Raw genomic sequence first — 24,770 nt, 5'->3', positions numbered from 1 at the left:
CAAGCACGGAAATATCGTATCAATTGGGAGATATATACCCCGAATGCAGGTGCTGCTGGAATGTTGCTACTTAGAAATGGAAAGTTCACAATTGGAAAGCTGAAATCATCTCTTTTGTCGTAAAGTTTTGTCTCCAACTGACCCTCATTGTCAACTTCTAGATGTAAGTCAAGATATGAAGCCGACTTAACTGTATCTGTAGTATCCTTTATCTCCAATTCGATGGGATAGATGCGTTCCACATAGTCTTATAAACGACTATCATCTTTTAAAACTTGGACGAAAGTTTGTTAGTGAGAGGTGCTGGTGTGTTTTCTGTTTTATATGGCATGTGAGAGAGCCACGTGTATTATGTGCCTAAAAGAAAAATGTTAACCGACGACAACAATGAAGAAAATGTGTAATTTGGAACTAAAAATAGACTGAACAATAGACACTTTTTGTCTATTTTGATATGAAAAACAAAACTTTGTTAACATCTTACTATTTCATAATCCCTTTTACCTCTAAACAACTAGCGATCAAATGAAAGGTTTTGCTTACTTTTAAACCAGGTTTAACCACACATTTCGGTTCACTTCTTCCACTCTTTGATAGCGTTTGAATTTGACAGAATTTATGGACTACCCCTTTTTGAATTTGTCGGGAAGTTCGGAATGTTTATAATACTTTTTTCTTCCCGCTTTGAGCCTCTCCCATCTTTTAAATTTGTACAATATTTAAGTGTGTGATTCATACATATAGTTGTATTATTCTTCCTTTCCTTGAAATACAAAAATAAATGTTTAAAATGTGTACTTCATACGTATTCTAAAAGGTAAGCTAACTTATCTAGTACTCTTGTTTTTCTAGTAACAAACACAATATTTTCCATCATCAAATATTTTAGTAAATTTAATTTTATTATTATATTCTAAAATTAGCAATACATGTAGAACTTAAGTAGAGGTGGTATAATTATGAATGGGAAAACTTTCCACTGAACTCATGAGGATGATGAGTTGGTGATATAAACAAATAAACATTGTATCGAGCTTGATGCAACTACTTATTGAAAAAAACGTGCCATGTGGCCTGAAATCTATTTCATATTGTCATTTTTTACTGGAATGATGATAACAAATATTGATAACAGCAAAAAACACCTTTCCTAGACTGCATAATTGTTTGGACTACATAATGACATATTCGCAGCAAAAGAAAATTAAATAGACTCAGAAATGCAAAAAGGTATAAAAAATACCCAAAATTTAAATAATTATCTTATCTTATTTATTTATTGGATACATAGTTGTGGTGTTATCTGATATTACAAAAAGAACCTATAAACAAACGCATCATTTTTATTTAGTCTAGAATGCTGAAAACAGACATCGATGATACATTTCAATTTTTTTGGAACTGAATCACCTTTGTAATCTATGTATTTAGGGGAAATTTCTTAAAAACTCTGAAACACTATTTTATCATTATAATCTACCATATGAGGAAAACAATTACATTAAAAACACCAAGCATATTGGTATCAGTCTAACTGTATGATAAAAGAGGGACGAAAGACACCAAATATGCATGTAAATAAACTAAATAGATAGATGCCAGTATTAAAATTTTATATTTACGCCAGACGCGCGTTTCGTCTACAAAAGACTCGTCAGTGACGCTCGAATAAAAGAATGTTCAAAAGGTCAAAATATAGTACGAGGTTGAAGAGCATTGAACACCATCATACACTTCAACAAACTTCATACACTATGCTACAAGAGATAGTTCTAAATATTTTGGGGAGGGGTGTATATAAATCTTTTTTTACCCGAACAAGAATTTATCGTTAATGATGATGTGATATTGATATTTGATTTTAGGAACGAAAATATGTTAAAATTATTTGAATAAGACCCCTACTTTATATTCACTAACATGTTGAATCGGAATTTGAACATTTCTTTTTCACAAGATAAACAGGCACATTCATTGTTTTCATTTCTAGACAAGTAGTTTTTGCTTTCTTTTACCACACTGACATGTGATTAACGGAAAACCAGCAAATTTTAATTGTTAAAGAATAGAAAGATGCTAATTGAATTGATCCTTCTCCACAGAAAAGCACAATAATTGCATAGCTCTTGCCCTGTTTTGTTACGGATTGCTTAGATCTGTACGTATGACAACACATTGTGTTTTAATTACAGATAAATTCAGATTTAAATCTAATCAATTTATGAAATAAAAGGTGTGTTCAGATTTTGTTTCTTATATTTTATATGACATACAATACATTTGTGTGAATAACAATGTGACTTTTTGAAAGATACATATTTTTTTATGGAATATGAATAGTTAAGAAGAGAAGAGAAGAGAATTAAGATTACAATACTGTATTAATCCAATTATGGACCCTTGCGGGTTTTAAATTTCATACAATGATATCAATAATTTCTTTATACACTTTTTTGAATTCTTTGACATTTTACTTAAAATGTCTAGGTCACTTTTTTAGATGGTAAATATAAATTAATTTTCATGTTCACATTTTTTTATCAGCTCGTCGAAGTTTGTTGTAAGTGTAAGACTTTAATATATGAAAAGCACCACTGAAGAAACATTTTTGTCGAAAACCAAATCCAGTGTAGTAAAACTGATACCATTAATATTATCCAAGTTGTATGGCGAAATATAGTGAAAGGTTTCATGAAAAACGTGTAATCGGATACTATATTGCAGATGAACTGAAATAAAAATGCAACAAAACAGTTTATCTAAAGCGACAGGGAAAGTTGGTTTAACAATAGGACGTTCCTTAACCGTTTCCAACCTTCACCAAAAGAGAGAACATGGACATCGTACTCGTTGCAAATCCTATCATGATGAATCAAAGACTCTTCATCAAGTACAGAGTACAAGGCATAAAAAGAAATCAAGCAGGTAAGCATGCATGTTTATACGGTTGGATATTTTTCACTTTTTTCATTATGCAGGTCTATATTTTTATATTATACGTTGTAAATAAACGTCCTCTTCATAAAATTAAGAAGATGAGATAATATTGCCAAAGAAACAACTTTCCATCTGAAACCAAATGAAAAGAATATAAAACAGTTTATCTAAAGCGACAGGGAAAGTTGGTTTAACAATAGGACGTTCTCTAACCGTTTCCAACCCTTCACCGAAAAAGAGTACATGGGCATCGTACTCGTTGCAAATCCGATCATGACAAATCAAAGACTTTTTAATGAAATATGAATAGTTAAGAAGAGAGAAGAGAATTAAGAATACAATATTTTATTAATCCAATTATGGACCCTTAATTGCGGGTTTTAAATTTCATTAAATGGTATCAATGATTTTTGTTATAATAATGAAATAATAATTTTTTTATACACTTTAATCTCTTTAAGATTTTACTTAAATCCACATGTTTTAAAAGTAATTAGACCCCTTGTTTGGTGGCAAAGAGGTACTGAAATATATAGACTCCAGAGCTGCCTCAGTGATCCTCATATAGGGAACCTCCCGTAGATCCTCCAATTCTAGAATCCCCTTATCCTGATAATAACTTAACCTTACTGATTATTTATTTATTCTATGTTGGCTTTACATTTTCATTTGGTGGAACTTTATAAAAATTCTTCTTTGAATAGAATAACTAATCGGAAATGTAACTCATTCGACTGACAGTTTAATTTCCTGTTTTCAATTTCAGAAGTTCAAAAGTTATGTATCCGGTAAGTTTTTATGTCCTTTCTTTGTATTTCAATTATAGAAATTTGTACTTTTTTATAAAGCTAACCAGGCATATTATAACGTTTATATCTGTAGATTTTTATAGGTTTCATAACTTGCAAGACTGGAGTATCGCTTGAACGTGCATCTGTCGTATTAAATTATAATCCTGGTACCTTTGATAACTATTTACACAAATGGGTCGAAGCTACTGCTGGTGTACGTTTCGTCACCGAGGGTATCACATACCAGCCCAGTAATCAGCATATCGGTGTTGACAAAAATATTAAGTATATGGTCATTTTAGTAAATTTCCTGTTGACAAAACAATACATTTTTCGTAAAACAAAGGATTTTCTTATCCCAAGAATAAATTACCTTGGCCGTATTTGGCACAACTTTTTGGAATTTTTTACCCTCAATGCTCTTTACTTTTTACTTATTTGGCTTTGTTACTATTTTCATCTGAGCGTCACTGATGAGTCTTATGAAGACGAAAAGCGTGTCTGGAGTAGAAAATCAAAACTCTGGTAGATTTGAGAACTATTATATCGACTCGAGTTAATCAATTTCAATTAAAAAAAAAGAGCCTTCTTGGTTATCTTCTATAAATGAAAAGATCTCATTGTGTACGTCGCTTCTCTTTTTTCCACAATAAAATTATCCCCATGCCTGTGTGTCCTATAGGTACTATGCATAGTCGAAAATAAAGGTGTACGCATATTGTTTCCGTCATCAGACAGACTTTTAAGCAAGACTTTCGTTTAGGACTCTTTAAAATTACACATAATTTTCAAAAGTACTATGGGACAGGACAATTACTCGTGTTGTTTTTGGTTGTTTTGCATACTATGATTATACATACACTATAAATGAAGTGTGTTTGCTATTTACTATCAATACCAAGTTTACTATCCGTGGCTGTCACTGATATGTTTTATAGAAAGTCTATATAATGACTATATCGCATAGGACAGTGAAATACAAATTATTTATAGTATTTGTATGTTCATAGTATAGAATTAACAGAAAGAAAAAACGTACTTTGGAGAAGGGGGGCTGAACAAATTGTCCTGTCACCTTGTGATGCCTTTCCTGAAATTTTCCAGTCATAAAATCTTTAACAAACTTCATCCTACAATAGTGATATATTTTTAACAACACTCTTAATGACCTCGATTTTGAGGGTGTGTTCTAGTTACTATTCAAATTAAATAACTAGAGTTGATATCAAGCGATATCCCATTCTCACAAGTTGTTAACCGATTTCGTTCATTGTCAACACTGTAAGTGTGTTGAATTAAAAATGCTGTGAGTTATTAATCTGGTCTTTAGCCCATTCCAGTATAGTCTTGTATGCCCTTTTCCGCTGTCAAACTTTCACCTCGGACAATTTCAAAAGACTTTTTGTACGCTTCAGAACGAAATAATTATAACAAAACGATGACTGCCAGTTGAAAATTGTTAGTGTTTTGTACAATATTGAGGAAATCACATACGTCCGTTGTCATGGACGAAATGTGCATCATCGTAACCTTTGAAAGTAACCAATGACTTTACGAATAACCAATGGGAATACTGTAATATCGTACATGATGTTTGATAAACCAATCAGATTAACGCATACATTCGTACCACTTTTTCGTACACACTCCGTGCAGTATGATACGATAAATATCTATTCGTGCAAGAAATAGATTAAAGGCCACAACCATATCATTAGCTTCGAGATATAGAAAAACATTACTTTTTTTTCTTTCATCAATCATTATATTTATGCAACTGAAATAGTGATATAATAATTCACTTTGAACAGCCACTTTGGTTCAGTTTTCTTAGCATTTCTAATGTATTTACTTGCAAGTGAATAAATCAAACTCATAAAATCAGTTTTCATGTAAACTTCAATTGAACTGCTTAGGCAGAGATGGATAACGTATGAAAAAGGCGTTTTCAGCTGTTAAAACCGATTATTAATAATGTGTTTAGAATCTATTATTTGAAATCAAACAGACCTATAAAATCCAATAGCAAGAGTGCGCTTTCTCTTTGTATTTATATGTTAATATCGGGTTATATGATTGTCGGCGGTCTTCATATGTCATCTCGATAGATAATTATAAGGCGTCTAGTCTTAAATTCACAAAAATTGCAACGAGTCCGTGCATCTTAAACTATTTTTTTAGACAATTTGTAATTTGGATATACATTTTTGTATGTTTTAAAACAAACAGGAGAATTTGACAGCTAATGCCCCTTTAAATGAAAATATGCAAAATGTCATTACCACGATTTAACACCAAAACAAAATATCAATATGCATACATTTTTTTGTAATTATCATGTCTGCTTTTCATCTAAACAACACTAGATTTTAAAGAGCGGGGAATAAACAAAAAACTAATTAGGAAGTGTGAATTAGTAATTATTTTATATCATATTCTATTCCATTTTTAGAAATATGAACACAAGAATAATAAGCATATGATATGCTGTTTTTTTTAAAGAATAGTCGAAGAAATTCAACAATTGTGTAGATTATGACTTTGATTTGTTAAATATTATTCTTGATTCTTTTTAATAACTTAAAAAACAGAACCCTCGTGAAATATGAATATTCCTGGGTGAACAAATCTTCATATCTCCCTCAGGCACGGAAAATGAATGTTTAATTCCACTGCTTAAGCTTTGTGTATACTATCTGAAATTTAGATATTAGTTTGCATGACGGAATATGTTCTTATCCGCTTTGTTTTTATTACTAATCACGAAATACATATTAATAAACAATACGGATAAACATTAATTAATAAATTTGTCTTTTTGTTTTAAAGTCTGAAAAAAATTGAACACGAAAATGATATTTGCTAAAGCTATTTCAAAAATAAGAATGTCAAAACGTTATTTACAACCGCGCGTAACGTTGCACGATTTAGTCCCGAAATTTCAGAGGGGAATCTGATACTCAGTGGTGAATATGAAGTTTTATTCGACGTCACCTTTGAAAGTTTCAACCAATCAATGTTGATTTCGCTATCAAAATCACCATGCAGTGGAATAATATTCTTTATTCTTTTTAATAATTTGAAGTTCTTTCTTTTTTAAAATATTCCGCTGCACACAATCCGACCTTTGGGCTTTACATCATTTAAGATATTGAAGGTGTAAAAAACTGTTTCCCAAAATATTACCTTTTTTGTAAATGTCTTTTTGGTTTTTTTAGGCTAAATGCATGTCAATTATGAAGCTGACAGCCATTGCTTATGGAGGTAAGTTTAGTCAAATGTTGAACATTGTAAGGCTTGTTTTAACAAATACACCAATAGCTTATGTTCTGTGGTTGTTGTTTGTTGAGAAGGTTCATAGGTGTTTTTCGTTTCTAGTTTTTATATAGAGACTAGCGTTTTCATTCCTTTTCAAATGGTTTTACACTAGTCATTTCTGGGACCCTTTATAGCTTGTTGATCGGTGTGAGCCTGTACATTGACCTATAATGGTTTACTTTTAGAAATTGTGACTTGGATAAAGTTTTGTCTCATTCACACTCAAACCACATCTGTGTAGATATCAATCGTCAAATATGAAGAATAAAAATATTTCAATATTTCAAGGCAATATAGAATAATTGCGTGAATATCACCAAGTATTTAGATGGGAAATATTTAGCCTACAGAGCATTGATATGTGAATAAAACATTCATGTTAACACATGGCGCACAATTTCGTCGCTAAGATCTATAGTGTTGAAAATAGATCTTTGTAATAAACAGTTTAAATATCTAGTCGAAAGTATATTTGTTAATTAAAAATTGAAAAAAAACACATTTCGTTCCGAAAATGTGCCAGGAAACAGCAAAACTGTCGACGCACTTATTTTCGCGACGGATTTATGATACCCCATTCATAGAGCTGTACTAAATTCCAGTCACCATATTGTTCTTTCGTCTGCCAGCTCACTCAGCAGCGCAGCAGTGATTATTTGTAACGTATGATCAATTGTCAGGAAGTAATAATATTGAGAAATTAATAAGACAAAATGAAAATAGAAGATTACAATGGTTTAATACTACTATTTAAATATCCAATATATAAAAATATAACAAAAGTGAAAATATGTACCTAAACCTGTATATTCAGGTATTATTGCCAAAGAAAATGAGCAAGAGATGAAAAGGGTTCCGAGTATATCCGAATTGAACGAGTTTAGCAAGAAAATGAAAAGATCAAGTAAAACGGTAAGATTTATGTTTGTTTGCTATCAATCTATTTATGACCTTTGAACAGTGGTATCCTACTGTTGCCTTTATCTATGCGTATAACCAAATACTAGTTGCAAAGCTTCGTTTGTAAAATGTGTTTAAATATCGATTACTAGTAAGTAGTAAAAATTTTGAAAATAGAAAACAAAATTAGTTAATAAAACATGCAAAGGCAACTATATCAACTACATCTTTAAATGTTTGTCATCAAGTTTACTGAAATAAATAATAATTGTTTTATTATAGAAACAAAATGAAAAGCTAAATAAAAGGAAAAACAATACATGTAAAGCATTTAAGAGTGAAAGTTTGTGAATGTCCCTCTGGTATCTTTTACTTCTCTGTTTCGAAACATGACATATTCTGTTTTTTTAAATTCATATTCTTTAACATCGAGTTTTACTTTTTTTCTTCAGATTCACCCTCAATCATCTGAGCCACAACTGTAAGTATATTATTTACTGTCAATGTACAGTGCTTAGATATAACTGCTTTTTTTTTTATTCTAAATGCTTTCAACGAAAATGAAATATTTTGACCTGACGCTCATGAAATGTAATAACTCTACGTACTACTGATTTATATAGATCAGTCTTGAATTTTCCTCGGAGTTCAGTATTTTTGTGATTTTACTTTTTCCAAGTACTCCGTAGAGTGTTATAACCAAGAGCCCAGACAACCAACAGGTCTTCAATGTAGCGGGAAACTCCCGCACCCGGAGGCGTCCTTCAGCTGGCCTCTAAACAAAAATGTATACTAGTTCAGTGATATTGGTCGTCCTAATAAACTCCGAATTATACACAAGAAACTGAAATTAAAATCATACAAGATTAACAAAGGTCAGAGGCTACTGACTTGGGACAGGCGCAAAATTGCAGCAGAGTTAAACATGTTTTTTTATATCTCCCCCTCCACCTATACATCTAGCCAATGTAGAAAAAACAAACGCACAACAATACGCACAGTAAAACTCATTTCAAAAGACGTCCGAGTCCGATATCAGAATATAAAACAAAAGAAATTAAAGAATATGACAATAATACATAAATAACAGACTACTAGCAGTTACTGACATGTCATCTCCAGACCTCAATTAAACTGATTGAAAGATTATGTCTTCATCATATGAATGTCAGACCCAAACCCTCCTCTTAGGGCTTTAGTATTATACCATGATGAAGTATATGAGAAGAACATAACCCATGTCATGTCAACTGGTTTCAGAATAAATGTGGCTTATTCCGATACAAAGACCCTATAAGTGAATAAATATTAAAGCCAAAATATGCAATCTTTAATGACCTGAAAACAGTATAGTAACTATATCCCTTCTTAATATGTCTGTAAAAAGGTTTTGTTAGCTTTTGAGGTGAATACTAAAGAATATTACCATAAAAGAATGGATAATACATGAGCGTATAAAATATCTGCATGTTGGGTTAGATTTACGAATGATTGCCTTATACCGATGATAAAATTTAGCAAATGTTTTGACTAGTTTGTGATATTAAAAACCCTGGTGTTATAATTTTTCAGTAAGACATAAATGTTTTACTGAATTTTGCAAATTGTGTTAGATGTTCCGAATCCTTGGTTTTTTTTACCATACGACACAAGGTAAAATATTTTGCCCCATAACACCCATTTATCTTTTTATATACATGTATAAGACTTAATAGCTCATAAAAGGTCATTTGTCAAAATTTAAGTATTTGTTTTTCAGATCCAAATTATACCAATGCAAATATAAGGTAAAAGTCCGAGTCAGCCCTTTCCAGCCGTATTTCAAAAATCAAATATATCGAAAAGGAGCCCCATGACTTTTATCTTTAGCTTAAAATGCTTCTTAACTATTGCATTCCGACTTAAAGTATCAATTATAAATTCTAGGTTTTTTTTTAATTTTCACCAGTACATCCTTAAGAATGTTTTGAATGTCTCTTAAACAACTGCTGTACTAAATCTCAACAAAAGTAATTACCTTTATTACAGACATCTAAGAGACACTTTATGTTACAATTTTTTTAAATAGCAACAAAGAATCAGCAGCTTTGGTAATATCAAAATAGTTACTAAATCGGTAAACTCACTTTAATCTTTTTTATTTATTATTCCAGGGAATTTCCAGATTTAAGAACATTTGACGACAATAAAGGATTTTTGTGTGACCAAGAACAAGCGTTTCAAGAGAAACGAAAAAAGGAAATACGTAGTTCATTAGATAAACTACTGAAAACAGAGTTAAATATAGATAGTGTAAGCATATCTGTAGCATTGATGATGGCTTGTAGTATAAAAAATTATTCAACTGTGTAAAACTCATGTCTGCCCCTACTACATCACATGTTTCACCTTTATCTGGAACGCGCAAGTCTGATTATTTGAGAGTCAATTTGTATAAGATTATACACAGTTTGGAGGGGGGGCTATTTGACAAGTATTTACCTAAAAATAGTCAAATCAATCTTAGGTCAACTTTGTCTGAGAGAGTTGGAACCTTAGTTTCTTATGATTTGATTTGATTAACGGACAATTTTTACAATAGGAAATCTTTCAATCACAGTAATCACATACATGTTCCCTTATCTTACAGGTTCCACATATAGCCCTGATGGGGTCAGGTGGAGGATATAGAGCTATGGTAGCCATGTCCGGGATAATGAATGCCCTGTATGATACAAACATTCTTGATTGTATCTTGTATACTGCAGCGCTGTCTGGTTCGTCGTGGTAAGCATTAATTCAAACATAAATATAGTGGTCTAAAATTATGGATGATTTGCATTTTCTCTGTAAAGAATTGCAATAAAGACCAAAATGCTATAGTTTCAATATGTTAAAAAATGAAAATTAACAATAGCTCTTACGATGAATGTTTTATATAGATGATGTATAATATTCCGTTTGGTACTCATTTTCCCTTTTAAGATTATTAAAGTTTTATTGTTTTATATTTGATTAAATTATTTGAGATGGCGGTTTATGAATCAATAAAGCAAATAGTTATTGAAACTAATAGATTCATGTCAATAACTCAAACGCAAAATTAATTTTAAAATCATTTATATATTAAAAAAAAAAATCATTTATATGTTTTACCCTAATGACATTTGAACGCAGTTCATGGTATATGTCTTTCACTCCATGAAGAGATATGTTTTAAAAGTCTAGCAAAGGAGATAAAAAGACAAAAGACAAACAATTAAGGTAAACTCGAGTTCCAGCTGTCGATAAAATAACACACACATACACACACATACAAATATATTTTTCATACTTTCGTGCCATTGTTCATTATCTTTCATCAGCAGAGGTGGCTTTTTTCAGACATATAAACATATATTCATTCCGTAGGTATATTGCAACACTGTACTCTGATCCTGATTGGCCAAATATTAATCCAAAGAAAATTCAAGAGAAGATGAAGACTGCTATTAGTGTAAATCCTACAAACATTCCCGCAATACTATTCCATGGTCTGAAACTGTTTTCAAAGAAACTGAAAGGAAAAGAATGGAACCTAACAACAGATGTATTTGCACCGACTTTGGGAAAGGTGCTGATACCAAAGGTATTATTAATAATAATAATAATAATAATAATAATAATAATAATAATAATAATAATAATAATAATAATAATAATAATAATAATAATAATAATAATAATAATAATAATAATAATAATAATAGTATTAATAGTATTAATAATAATAATAATAATAATAATAATAATAATAATAATAATAATAATAATAATAATAATAATAATAATAATAATAATAATAATAATAAAAATAATAATAATAATAATAATAATAATAATAATAATAATAATAACCTCAAAATAGATAAACAAATATCATTGATTGTAATCTTTTAAAAACATAGCTGTATCAAATATGTAACCAGTGCTTTTTGATAATTTGTATCGATTTGCTTTCTTGTATAATGGTTTCACGAATTGTAATCAGAATTGTTCACTTTCTGGACTTCTTTTATAGAGGTTAAAATGTAAATGGAGCGATCAGGCAGACAAATTGTCAGAAGGAAAAGTTCCATTACCACTGTTAGCAGCTATTCATGCCAAAGACCAACAGAGTGCACAAACATTTCATGGTGTGTGTTCAAATGATAATCGATATCTTTATATATATTTTTTTATATTCCTTTAAATGTTCGGTTGGTAATCAGTAAAGAAAATCTGCGCTGTTACGACGGCTTCAAACCTCAAAAGTCTATGTGTTCAAGTTTTGCAAATCTTTCTTGAAAGAAAATATGACGAATTATTTACAATCGTCCCATATTATAACCAGCAAAGGTTGTATACTCAGCAATGGTTTTTTCTAAATGTTTCTCCATGAATTTTAATTCAATGAACATATGTTTACTTGATCGTATTAGAAAATCTAGAAAAAAACATTTTGTATTGGTTATTTTTTTATGTAGACTTGATCACCGATACTAACTACGGTACGCTATTTTGTTTTAGACACAATTGTGTGTAATATTTAGATTATACAAGTAAACAGCATGAGTCTATCCAAAATTCCATGATTCATACACGAAAATACAATAGTAGCATTTAAGCTCTGCAATAACATCAGGGTAAACATGATGAAAACCAAAACATAATATGTTATACCATTTATCAAACAGAATGGGTAGAATTTTCTCCTTACGAAGTGATCATTCCAAAGTATGGAGCAGCAATAAACATGAGAAATTTTGGTAGCGAATTTGATAAAGGAGTTCTAACAAAACAGAACAAAGAGATCCCTCTTTATGGAATAATGGGTGAGTAAGATTCGAACAGTTTCAAATTATTTTTATTCTATCAAACTATAAACTTAACAAAAAGCTGGTCTTACAATTGTTTCTTGTTTGTCGTTAAGAGGTCAAATGCTAAAGAAAGACTTTACCATAGATATCATGTTTTCATACAAAATCTGAAGTTAAAAAAAAATATACTTGTGTAAAAACACAGCTTAGGTAAAGAAGATTTACATTTGAATGTCTAATAGAAAAGATTTCTTAAAATAATAGGTACATGTAATTACACAAGGAACTGATAATTTATATATTGTTCACAGTAAATAATGGGTAATAGAAAAATACCGAAAAAAAAAATGACATATAGATTATCTTTGAAAAAGTCAGAAATTTGACCAATAATTAGTCCCCATCATTCAACATCAAACGAATTTGTGGTAAGATTTCATCAACAGTCCAGAAAAGGATTGAACTCGCGAAATGAAAAATCATAGGAATCGACAGATTGTGGTACCGTGAATAAATATGTAGGTCCCTTAAGTACGACGGAGGCGCTAAAATGCGATGGTCCCTCTAAAGTGCGATGGTCTGCTCTAAAGTGCGGTGGTTTGATACGCTGAAGTGCGATGGTTTGTTCTATTAAGTCACTGTACGGCTGCAACAACGAGCAAACCCAATACCGCATAGTCAGCTATAAAAGGCTCCGAAATGACAATGTGAAACAATTCAAACGAGAATACTAACGACCTTATGTACGTACATGTACAACAAATGAAAGATAACAAATATGTACCACATAAACAAACGACAACCACTGGATTACAGGTTCCTGACTTGAGACAGGCGCAGTGATACAGAATGTTGGGTAGGGACAAACACATTCGCAGGATCCCAACCCTCCCCTAACCTGGGACAGTGGTATAACAGTACAACATAAGAACGAAATACCAAAATAAGTTTAAATAAGCATATTTGTAAAACGATCATATTTAGTAAGTAATTTTAAAATTTACTAATTACAAAATCAACATGTTCACTAAAAACAAATAACATTCAATGGTAGTATATCAATGTTGAATTGATATCCTTTCAATTAACATACGCTTATAATAGGAATGTTAAGTTTACCTGTATCGTATCTTAGTTTTTGGGCTCGGTAAACAACATCACCAGAAAAAATGGGATGCATGTTTTATTTTGACCTTTTAGTTGTGTCTTTTGTCTGATATCCCTTGTTTATTGCCTGGTTCATTTCTCAATACTTTTAGGTATATGTGGAAGTGCTTATACGCAGAATCTTGAAGAGATGGAACACAAAGGTAGGCAATCTAGTATGTTCAAATCAGTAAATGAGTACAGTGCGTGTAAGGTCTACTCTACTGCAAAGATAACGCATGCATTATATTTCTATCATTACAGTTTAACCGTCCCTTTTGCATACTAGTATATACTAGTAATCTACATGTATGACAAACAACAAGGATCATCATCGCATGCCATATGTTCACATTGATACAAAAGTAAATAAGTGTCAAGGGTGCAATCCATAGTTTTTTCTATGACGTCATATATTTTAAGGGACAATGCCTAGGTGACCCTTGGTGGTGAAATGGTTTATAAAGATACTTGTATAAAACTAGCTATTACTGGAATCAGAATTGACTCTAGTTTATAATTAATGAAAAATATAGTGTACTTTTTATGAAATAAATATTTCTATCCAGAGAAGATTGGGAATAAATTGCCTAATATGAACATGAAAAACCAGAACCCACTGGGCCAGGTCATGTGCATCCCCATGTAGACCTGATACAGGCACATTTCTAATAATCAAAATACTTTTTGCAAACTGTTTTACTATACCTGAATCTTGGCATTGCACAATGTCATGTTTTTCTCGGATTATTTATGACGTCTTTACACGCAATCAATCGAATTTTGGATGTGTACGGATGGATAATTTAGACTTAGATGAATGTTGTTTTTATATTAGTTGTAAGCGGCTTTGAACTAGCTGTCAGTTAATTGCGAGACCTCTCAGATCTGTAACTAGTGTCTTATTTGTTGTTAGGATGTACCCGTCCATGTCCACTTGTATTTTTGTCCATCTGATGAGTTAAGCCTTTTTCAACTGACTTTATAGGTCTTTCTTATGTTGTACTGTTATACCACTGTCCCAGGTTAGCGGAGGTTTGGGATCCCAGCCACATTCTGTATGTATGTGCCTGTCCCAAGCCAGGAGCCTGTAATTCAGTGGTTGTCGATTGTATTATGTGTTATATATTTGTATTTCGTTCAATTTTTGTACATAAATTAGGTCGTTAGTTTTCTCGTTTGAATTGTTTTACACTGTCATTTCGGAGTCTTTATATAGCTGGCTATGCAGTATGGGCTTTGCTCATTGTGGAAGACCGTACGATGACCTATAGTTGTTAATTTCTGTGTCATTTTTGGTCTCTTGTGGAGAGTTGTCTCATTGACAATCATACCACATCTTGGTTTTTTTCATATTTATCATTCAACCTGTTTCACCAATTATATAAATGAACGGGATTCCGTCCACTTTATACAAACTGTTAATAGCACCTCAATCGCTTTTTCAAAACATAATTAGCTGTAAATAATACTCAGATAACTCAAGGGGTGAACTCAGAATACAAACACCATTTCATAGAAGACTCTTGGTACATTCGATTGATGTACACTTAATTTGTATATATTTTATATATATTTGTATATATTTTATATATTTTTGTATATATTTTATATATATTTGTATATATTTTATATATATTTGTATATATTTTATATATATTTTATATATATTTGTATATATTTTATATATATTTGTATATATTTTATATATATTTGTATATATTTTATATATATTTGTATATATTTTATATATAATTGTATATTTGTATGTCGAACTAGCTTAAGAACGTCTGTAGTCAATGGCAACACTTGAAAATCACAGTCGCCTACTAATCTTTCATATTGTTAACAATTTCTGAAAAAAACCAGACATAATAGCTAAACATATCGGATATTGGGGTACAGCAGTCAGTGTGTGAACAAATTTGATTTGTTGACTTTCAATTTCAATCTTAGGGCTAGCTGATATTTCCTCTTGAATTGCTTGTTTGTTGCAGGTTCCTGTTTCTTTATGAAAAAAAAGAATAAGTTAAAATCCAAAAAGCAGAATGTTGCTACCCAAATCAAAATGAGAGACCAACTGGATACACAAGGATCTGAAGGTTTTGATGAATTGGACGGTCCCTGCAGAAATCATAATGATACCGACATCGATTCATACCAGCCTGACAACTCCATCAAATCATCAGATTATGATGGTCAAGAAGGTAAAGAAACAAATGTGTTTCTACTTTCTGACAGTAACGATTCATCAGATGAAGAAGACGAAGATTATTGGATACATCAATCAGTTCAATCAGAACTAAGTATGGAGGAAAAGGAAGAACTGGAAGACTTGTTCAACACAGCATGTCAGATTCAAGAAGAAGAGAGCGATCCAAAACTAATTGAAAAGATTAGAAGTGAGAGTGTTTTCGATGAAGATGAGGTAACAGAGAAAAATGAGGAACGATATCAAATGCAGAACGATTCAGTAAATACGGCCGATGAAATTGATGGGTATTTTGTTGACACATATATGAAGCAACCTCTGAAGGAATTGTAAGTATTAAGTGGTTTTCTTTATGCTTGATCAAACTCAGTTTGACGCTGTTGTTTTCCATTTTTGTTAAAGATATGTCACTTTGTTTATTTACCTTTTCAATGTACAACAATCAGTAAATAGCAAATAAACTGTATAACCATACTAGGCTTTGCGTTATGTCTCCAGGGTTTGCTGGGTAGTTAATTTATGGAATATTCATCTTCCAAAAGAGTCCATATTTGTATCAGGACCGGAGTCTTTCACAGGAGGCTCAATTTAGGTTAATTCATTGAGACTGCTGTTCCCTTATCTAACTTTGCTATTATTTGCCTTAAAAGTTTAAAACATAATTACAATGAATAACCTATGCATCTTGAAAATGACTCTTAATTCCATATCATAAACTCTTTTTTTTTTATTTAAAAGGTTTAATGACCACAAAAGTTATGTTAAATTATCGTTATTGTCAGGTCAAATATTTTACCTTTATCCGGGATTCCACCATTTGTCATGTTGTCATCTCGTCATTATGTCATTCCACAACACATATTCAGCTGGCTTTTAGTGTGTGAGTCTACTATGATGACTTATCGAAAAAACGAGTTATGGACTTTGAAAAGTTCAGGAAAATCACAATTATGCAGACTTTTTTTTCTTTTTAAAGACCTTCAAATATCAGGCTGATTTTTTTTTACTTTGATGAGTTACCGACCAACTTTACATTTGGTTTTCACTCTGTTGACTCTTTGCCGAAATTATGGGCTGCTTTCCAACAAATCTGATTTAGTATGATTTGATATATCAATATTAAATGAAGAAAGTTATTTATGTTGTTTCTATCAGTATCTTACATCTTGAAATATGTCTTCCTATATTATGAAGTGTGTATTAATATGCAAACTAGGCATAAACTTAAAATAAACAAATGATCAATATATACGGTTATTAAATACGATGACCCTTTAAGGAAAGAGAACAATATTATAGAGAAATAATCTATGAAAGAAATAAAATCTTTAGTTTCCGAACTTTTACATCGATCAAAAACTTATTTTCTATGATTAATATTTGTGTTGTTTTATTTGCGTAGGTTCTTAAAGAGTAGACGTCATAGAGCAGCGGAAATTAATAACTTTTTGCGAAAAATTTCTTTTGATGAAACTGACAGTTGGTATCCGTTAAGAGATAGAATACGTAAGTATGATAACCTATTAAGTGTTTTTACAAATTTTCCGTTTAATAGAGAATGTATAAACAAAGAGTGTAAAGAATGCTTCAATTTGATGAAAGTGTGAAGTAAGATTAAATATTGCATTGGTTGTAGATGATGTAACAGGAATTCCAGACAAAGGAAGATAACTCCAATGAGTTTTAAAGATGACTTTAGCAATGATATCATTTATAATTTTAGAATACATATTAGATTCCTGCACTTTACAAAAGTTATGTAATTTTCGTTTCAAGTGTAACATCATTTTGTGCCTTGAATATCTGAGAATATATCACATCAATAAATATCTGGAAATGTTCAAGGACAGGATGTATAGAATGTTATGACCAATGCACTATATTTGTGTATCAAATAAGGTATAGTGATAAGTCTTGGAAGATTTAGATATCAAGTCAGTCTCATAAGGTTTTGATTGCATTTCATGCAATCTTTATCTAAAAATAATATTTGAAATAGTGAATTACATCATCACGGTACTTCTGTTGAACAAAAACATGGCGGAGTAATTTCAATGTTAAGTATACACTGATATGTTTAAGGAAATCCTGCATTTAAACCAATCTATACAACAGAAATGAATTTCGTCTACAAAAGACTCATCTGTGATGGTCGAATCACAAACGTTTAAAATGTCAAATACAGTACGAAGTTGAAGACCTTCGAAGATCCAAATATCAAAAGATTTTTTTCATATACATCTAAGCAATTTTGACCGATTATTTGTGGAAGTTCAGCAATAATTCGGGATGACCTGACATATTTCTTGAGGTTTTAAATGATATATGGATTTCCTGAATTTGAACTGATATGAATGTCTTGAATCATTTCTGGAGCTCCTCAAATACAACAATTTTTACTAAATTCGCGACTCTTCAATGACTCTGTTATAAAGTTGATATGCACTTTTGAGTTTTATTGTTTTAGCTTTATTTGAGAACTACTTGAAGAATGACCTTGAGAAGTTATGTTTAATCGATGCTGGTTTAGCGTTTAACTCTCCGTATCCACTTCTCTTCCAACCCGGTAGAGACGTAGACCTCATCTTGTCGTTTGATTTTACAGACAGAAAAAAAGATTCCAATGACCCTTTCAAGGTAAAAGTGTGAATTGTATACATTTTACAAGAATTTATGATATATATATATACACCGAAAGCTCTATATTCTAACCTTATTCTTACATATGGATAAATATCTCGAAATTTGAAAATCCAAATCAATCTGCATTTTGGTAAATTGAAATAAAGATTCATCTCGAATCATTGATACAAATGTCAATAACGGACTCTTTTAAACATTATGAGTCAACTTGCATAATTTGTCTACAATATATAACTGCGATATCTGCAAAATGCATTGAGATTAACTAATACAAAACAAATATGTATTTCTATTGTAGACAATACTAAAAGCGGAAGCTTGGGCAAGAAAACATGATATCAAATTTCCACACATCAATGTTGAAAAGTATAAAGGAAACAAAGTACAAGAACTGTACATTTTTGAAGATGAAAAAGATCCTAAATGTCCTATTATCATGCATTTTGTACTGGTGAACAATGAATTCCGCACGTTTAAAAGTCCAAGTGAGTAGTTCGTTTTCTTTCTGACAATTGACATATTTAATACCAAGACAGGTCTACCTGATTTCTAAAATGTAATTTACATTCATAACGTATCCCTCAATGTACCGTTCATTGACTATTGACTAGAAACTAGAAAAGTGTAGAGACTTACAAATCACCGGCATCAGTCAATAATGGTTTTTGTACCTATTTCTTGAATTTAAACTATGATATAGATCAAAAATGCATTAAGGATTTTAAATTTATGAGTTAAGACGTTATTTTTCTATTACCTTATCATGTAACCTCGAGACAATATCGAGGACAAGATATGAATTTGTAACAATTGGGGAACTGTGCTCTGGTTGTTAGAGTAGTCAAATACACATAACGTCCTTCCCCAACGGTAATGCATCAACATTTGACAATTATACAATTCAAGTGGTAATGATCTGGTCTGTCCAGAAATGTAGAGATAAAATTTGCCTATTAAAAGTCTAATTGACATAACAAAAAACTGATTGGAAAGTAGCTGATTTGAAACAAGCATTTGTTATGCGTCTTTTGATTGATTTCATATCGGTATGTTTAACATTAATGAACATAAATTTATTACTTTTTAGGAGTAGAACGAAGTGACATTGAAAAGGAATTTGCTAATTTCACAATTTTTGATGATCAGTCAACATTCCACTGCACCAACTTCCAGTACAGCGCGGAAAATTTTGAAAGATTGTCACAACTTTCCGAGTTCATAGTTCTTAATAATATTGAAGATATAAAGGCTTGTATCTCAAAATGCATCAATAACAAACAAGAACGGAAACCGACTGGCCGGCAAAGACATAAGACGGCGCCTTTGTAATATTATTCTACTATTGTGTAATCGGATATCCGCAAAAATCTCTTTGAGCTTCTGTTTTTTTATTGACAGATTATTTTGATCTTTATTTATTCTATTTATGTAAAAGATTTTTCACATTGTATGCTTTAGCTACTTTTTTTTTTCTTTATATTATTCATCAATATTAGATATTTCCGTCTTTATAAACTTCGTATAAAAAATGGGTTTGAAGGTGGGTTTGGTTTGTTCTCTCATAAAAACTAGTAATTAAGATTCTAATTTTGTTCTAGATATTCCCGTATGGCGATAATTATATATTCACACTTATTTTCAGTTTCAAATTGTGTCCACACTCATTTCGAAGTGAACTGTTTATCATGTCAATAAGTTTGAAATATTTGACTATCCCTCCTTCCTTTGTATATTTCGTTGCTTGATATCTTTATACATTTTATTATTAGTTGTTTGTGTATTGAGTCTTTGTATAATTTTAATCACATGTAAATTAAATTGTTGAATGTTTTCGACCAAATAAATATGAATTATTACATTATTTTAATCGATCCAAATAAATTTTAATAAATATGTAGTACTTCGTTATCAATCATTTGGTAATAAAAGAGGACAAATGTGTTCAAACCAATGTACAACTGTGTTGATATTCCGATTATGATTAAAGTAAGAAATATTTTCAAAGTTATGCCATTTATCGTGATTCAAAATACATCAGGGAAAAAAAATAAAAAAAGCAATTCAAAACGTTGCATATATTTTTTAGTAAATTTAGTTACACTTAACCACTATTAAAGCATATATACGCTAATAATGCTATACGTTTATCAATATTGGCCATAATAAAAGTAGAATGCGTTTGCATCTCATACAAACTAAGTTTTCCCGTTTAAATGGTTTGACACTAGAGTAATTTTGGGGCCATGTATAGCTTGTTGTTCGGTGTGAGCCAAGGTTCCGTGTTGAAGACCGTACATTGACCTATAATGGTTTACGTTTTTTATTGTTATTTGGATGGAGAGTTGTCTCATTGGCACTTACACCACATCTTCATATATCTATGTCATAGAAAATAATGCATGCAAGTTTTTCTGTGAGCATATACGTTTGGGGGTAGTGAATGATTTCAAATAGCTTGGCCTTGAACCTCACTGAAGAGAAATTAATTGTTAAATTGCGCATTTTGATACAATTAAAATTGCACCGTTCACTTCATATCAGTAATTTAAAGAAAATATGTGTTTTTGAAATAGGAAACTTTGTATCTATCATATCATTGCAAATAAAATCATAGTAATATCTTATTAAAACACAAATTGAACAATAAAATTGAGAATGGAAATTGGGGATGTGTCAAAGAGACAACAACCCGACCATAGAACAGACAAGAGCAGAAGGTGAACAATAGGTCTGCATTGCAGCGAGAAATTCCTGCACCCGGAAGCGTCCTTCAGATAAGCAAATATATACTAGTTCATAGATAATACTAAACTCCAAATTATACACAAGAAACTAAAATTAAAAATCATACAAGACTAACAAAGGCCAGAGGCTCCTGACTTGGTGCAGGTGCAAAAATGCAGCGGGGTAAAACATGTTTTTTAGATCTCAAACCTCCCCCTATACCTCTAGCCAATGTAGAAAAGTCAATGCATAACAATACGCACAGTAAAATTTAGTTCAAGAAAAGTCCGCGTCTGATGTCAAAAGAGGTAACAAAAGAAAATAAACAAAATGACAATAATACATAAATAACAAAAGACTACTAGCAGTTACTGACATGCCAGCTCCGGACCTCAATTAAACTTATTGAAGGATTATGTCTTCATCATAGGAACATCAGGTACAATCCCTCCCGTTAGGTATTAAGAGGCAATTTTCAATGACCTGAGAACATTATCGTAACGCTATCCCTTCTTAATAAGTATGTTTACATGTTTTGTTAGTTTCTAAGGTGAATACTGACATTTTTGTGCTTTGTAAAAAAAATAATACCATTAAAGATTTGATGTGAAATACCTGACCGTATAAGAAGTTTCCATGTTGAGTTATATTTACGAATGATGTCCTTGTTCCGATGATAACATTTAGTAAATGACTACTTTACCCCTATTTTTGACATTTTACCTATTATGCCTGTTTGGTGTGTTCACATCTCGTTCTCAATTTTCGTCGGAGTTTAGTATTTTTGTGATTTTACTTTTTCATATAATGAAGATGGAAATGACAGACATGCCTGGACACAATTTTCATGTTTTAAGAATAAAGCATCTACCATCATATAGGCAATAGACTTACTGCCTTGTCGTTAATGCCTGAGATGATTTAAGCTTAATGCCACTTTTCATTTATTGATAAATTCATGATTATTAATGATTCTGTAGGGATTGTTATTGGCGTTGGATTAGCTGTGAGTAACTGCGAATTCTCCGATATTTTTTTTTTATCTTGTGTCCTTTTTTACCTGTTTACATACCCTGCCGCGTCAGGTTTGGTTCTTATTGTAAGAAGTTATTTCTGCTTTTATCGACATGATTAATTATTCAACTTTTTCACCTGATTATCATAGTTTGTTCTTATGTTGTACTGTTACAAGGGATTGACGCCAACAAACTAGTTTAACCACACCTCATTATATATATATATACCTGTCCCAAGTCAGAAGTCTATCATTCAATGGTTGTCATTTGTTGATGTTTGTCATATTTGTTTTTCGTTCATTTTTTGTACATAAATCAGGATGTGAGTTTTCTCGTTTGGTCCTTGATAAAAAACCGTGCAATGACTTAAAGTTCTTTACTGATATGTCATTTCGTGTCTGGTCGAGAGTTGAATCATTGGCATTCATTCCATACCTTATCATTCTTATATAGAAAATATTATTCTTTACCATGAGCTCCATGTCCAAAAAAAATATAAAAAACACAATTAGTCATTTCCATAAACATTTTAAAGTTGGCAAAGTTAACAAAAACGTCAGTCATAAGAAAATGATAAAATTATGGAAAACATTCAATCATGCATTTGACAGTCGTCGCATCGGCAATCATACCACATCTTCTTTTTTATATTTGATACCTATAACACAATTAAATACATTATAGTACTAACAGCTGGACCGAAGTCATAGAAGATGAATCATATGGCAGAAAATAATCAATGGTAGCTCAACATAAAACAAATGTGAAACCATCATTCTTCAAAGTAAATGTAAACATGGTAAATGAATAACGTTGAAAATATATAATAAATCTAAATGCAACACACAAAAACAAAAAATGAAAAGCGAAAATCACGGAGACACTAAGTAGTGTGCCGGTGTTCAAATCTCGAATATTGAATAACAAGAGACAAATCAAGGTAATGTATTAAGTTCCAGTATATGGGTTAGTCTGGATTTTTTGGTAGGTAACTACAGGTGTTAAAAAAAACTAACTAACGAATGATAAGAAAATCTTGGAGACGTTTAATATCCCACAGGTAATAATTGTGTTGTATTGTATTTATTGATAAGGACAATAGATATATGAACAACAAAAAATTATATTAACGGTGTAATTGAGAGTAGAGTATCAAAAGAAAATTTATTCATTTGTTTACCTTTGATAATATCTGTAGGGATGAAAACATAAAAATCCAGAATTTTTTGATTTTCTGAGATTCAACACTCTTTTATTCTCATATAATCATTAAATATTGGATAAAACAGGTCTTCTGATCGGCTGAAAGTCTTTTGTCTACCAGCTCATGAAAATGGAGGAAAATCTCATATTTGGCATTAAAATTAGAAAGAGCATATCACAGGACACATGTGTACTAAGTTTCAAGTTTTTCTAACTTCAATTTCAACAAATACAACCTTGACCAACAGCTTTAACCTAAATCAGGACAAACGGACGAACACACAGTTGGACGTATAAACGGACGAATAGGGAATAAAAATAATAGACATTTCTAAACTACACAAGAATAGGTCTTGTCAGAATTTAGAATTTTCAAGGTTCACAATAGTGTTAATACAACCATTAATGCACAAAGGACAAGACACATATTCCAAGATAATAAATTGAAACTTCATCAATTGCATTGCAAACTGTAATTGGAATGTATATCATTTTCAAAAAAGGAGGCTACCAGGATGTCAACGAGGCTATGTCTGAGGAAGCCTATGCGTCTAGAAAATAGGCTATAATAATGATTTTATGAAACCTATAATGATGTTTTGGGAAAGCCTGGTATGTGGATATGAGGGAGCCTATAATGATGCTATGAGAAAGCCTGGTATGTGGCTATGAGGAAACCATCAATGATGCTATGAGGAAGCCTATTATAATGCTATGGGAAGGCCTGGTTGTGGCTATGAGGATGGCATTAAGTGTTGATGTTGAATTAATTTGTATGAAATTTTACTGTTTATCCCCAGTAATTTTAGTGTTATGAGAGTTTTTTCAAAAAACAGTAAATGCACATAACACAGATGGTAACAGCTGAGTGTCTTAAAACAATGTTTTTCTTAAAGTATCTTTATTATTGTAGACATAACATATTTCCTCAAATATATATTATTAATCTTAAAAATATATTGTTCTCAATAGATTGGAAATAAACTAACATGTATACACTTTTCCAATAGATATGCATAACAAAATTTATAATCCATTCATTTCTAAAATGTCTTAATCAATT

The 24,770-nt window shown here is 31.2% G+C and overlaps 1 protein-coding gene across 1 annotated transcript; it reads left to right on the top strand.

Annotated features, from left to right (window-relative positions):
- Positions 1 to 710: 710 nt before the first annotated feature.
- On the top strand, positions 711 to 20,666 carry LOC134712303 (cytosolic phospholipase A2-like). Its single transcript, XM_063573716.1, has 17 exons — positions 711 to 817; positions 2,725 to 2,925; positions 3,704 to 3,725; positions 6,947 to 6,992; positions 7,861 to 7,958; positions 8,399 to 8,427; positions 10,100 to 10,238; positions 10,576 to 10,712; positions 11,337 to 11,553; positions 11,986 to 12,100; positions 12,641 to 12,778; positions 14,023 to 14,073; positions 15,907 to 16,450; positions 17,524 to 17,627; positions 18,589 to 18,758; positions 19,063 to 19,249; positions 19,852 to 20,666. The coding sequence occupies exons 2-17, from the start codon at positions 2,741 to 2,743 to the stop codon at positions 20,091 to 20,093; spliced, it is 2,424 nt and encodes an 807-aa protein (XP_063429786.1). The 5' UTR covers positions 711 to 817; positions 2,725 to 2,740; the 3' UTR covers positions 20,094 to 20,666.
- The last annotated feature ends 4,104 nt before the right edge of the window (positions 20,667 to 24,770 follow it).

Source organism: Mytilus trossulus, chromosome 3, assembly GCF_036588685.1.
Source record: "Mytilus trossulus isolate FHL-02 chromosome 3, PNRI_Mtr1.1.1.hap1, whole genome shotgun sequence".
Taxonomy (NCBI): Eukaryota; Metazoa; Mollusca; class Bivalvia; order Mytilida; family Mytilidae; genus Mytilus; species Mytilus trossulus.
The sequence above is the reverse complement of the archived record's forward strand: the minus strand, read 5'-3'. Positions and strand labels throughout refer to the sequence as shown.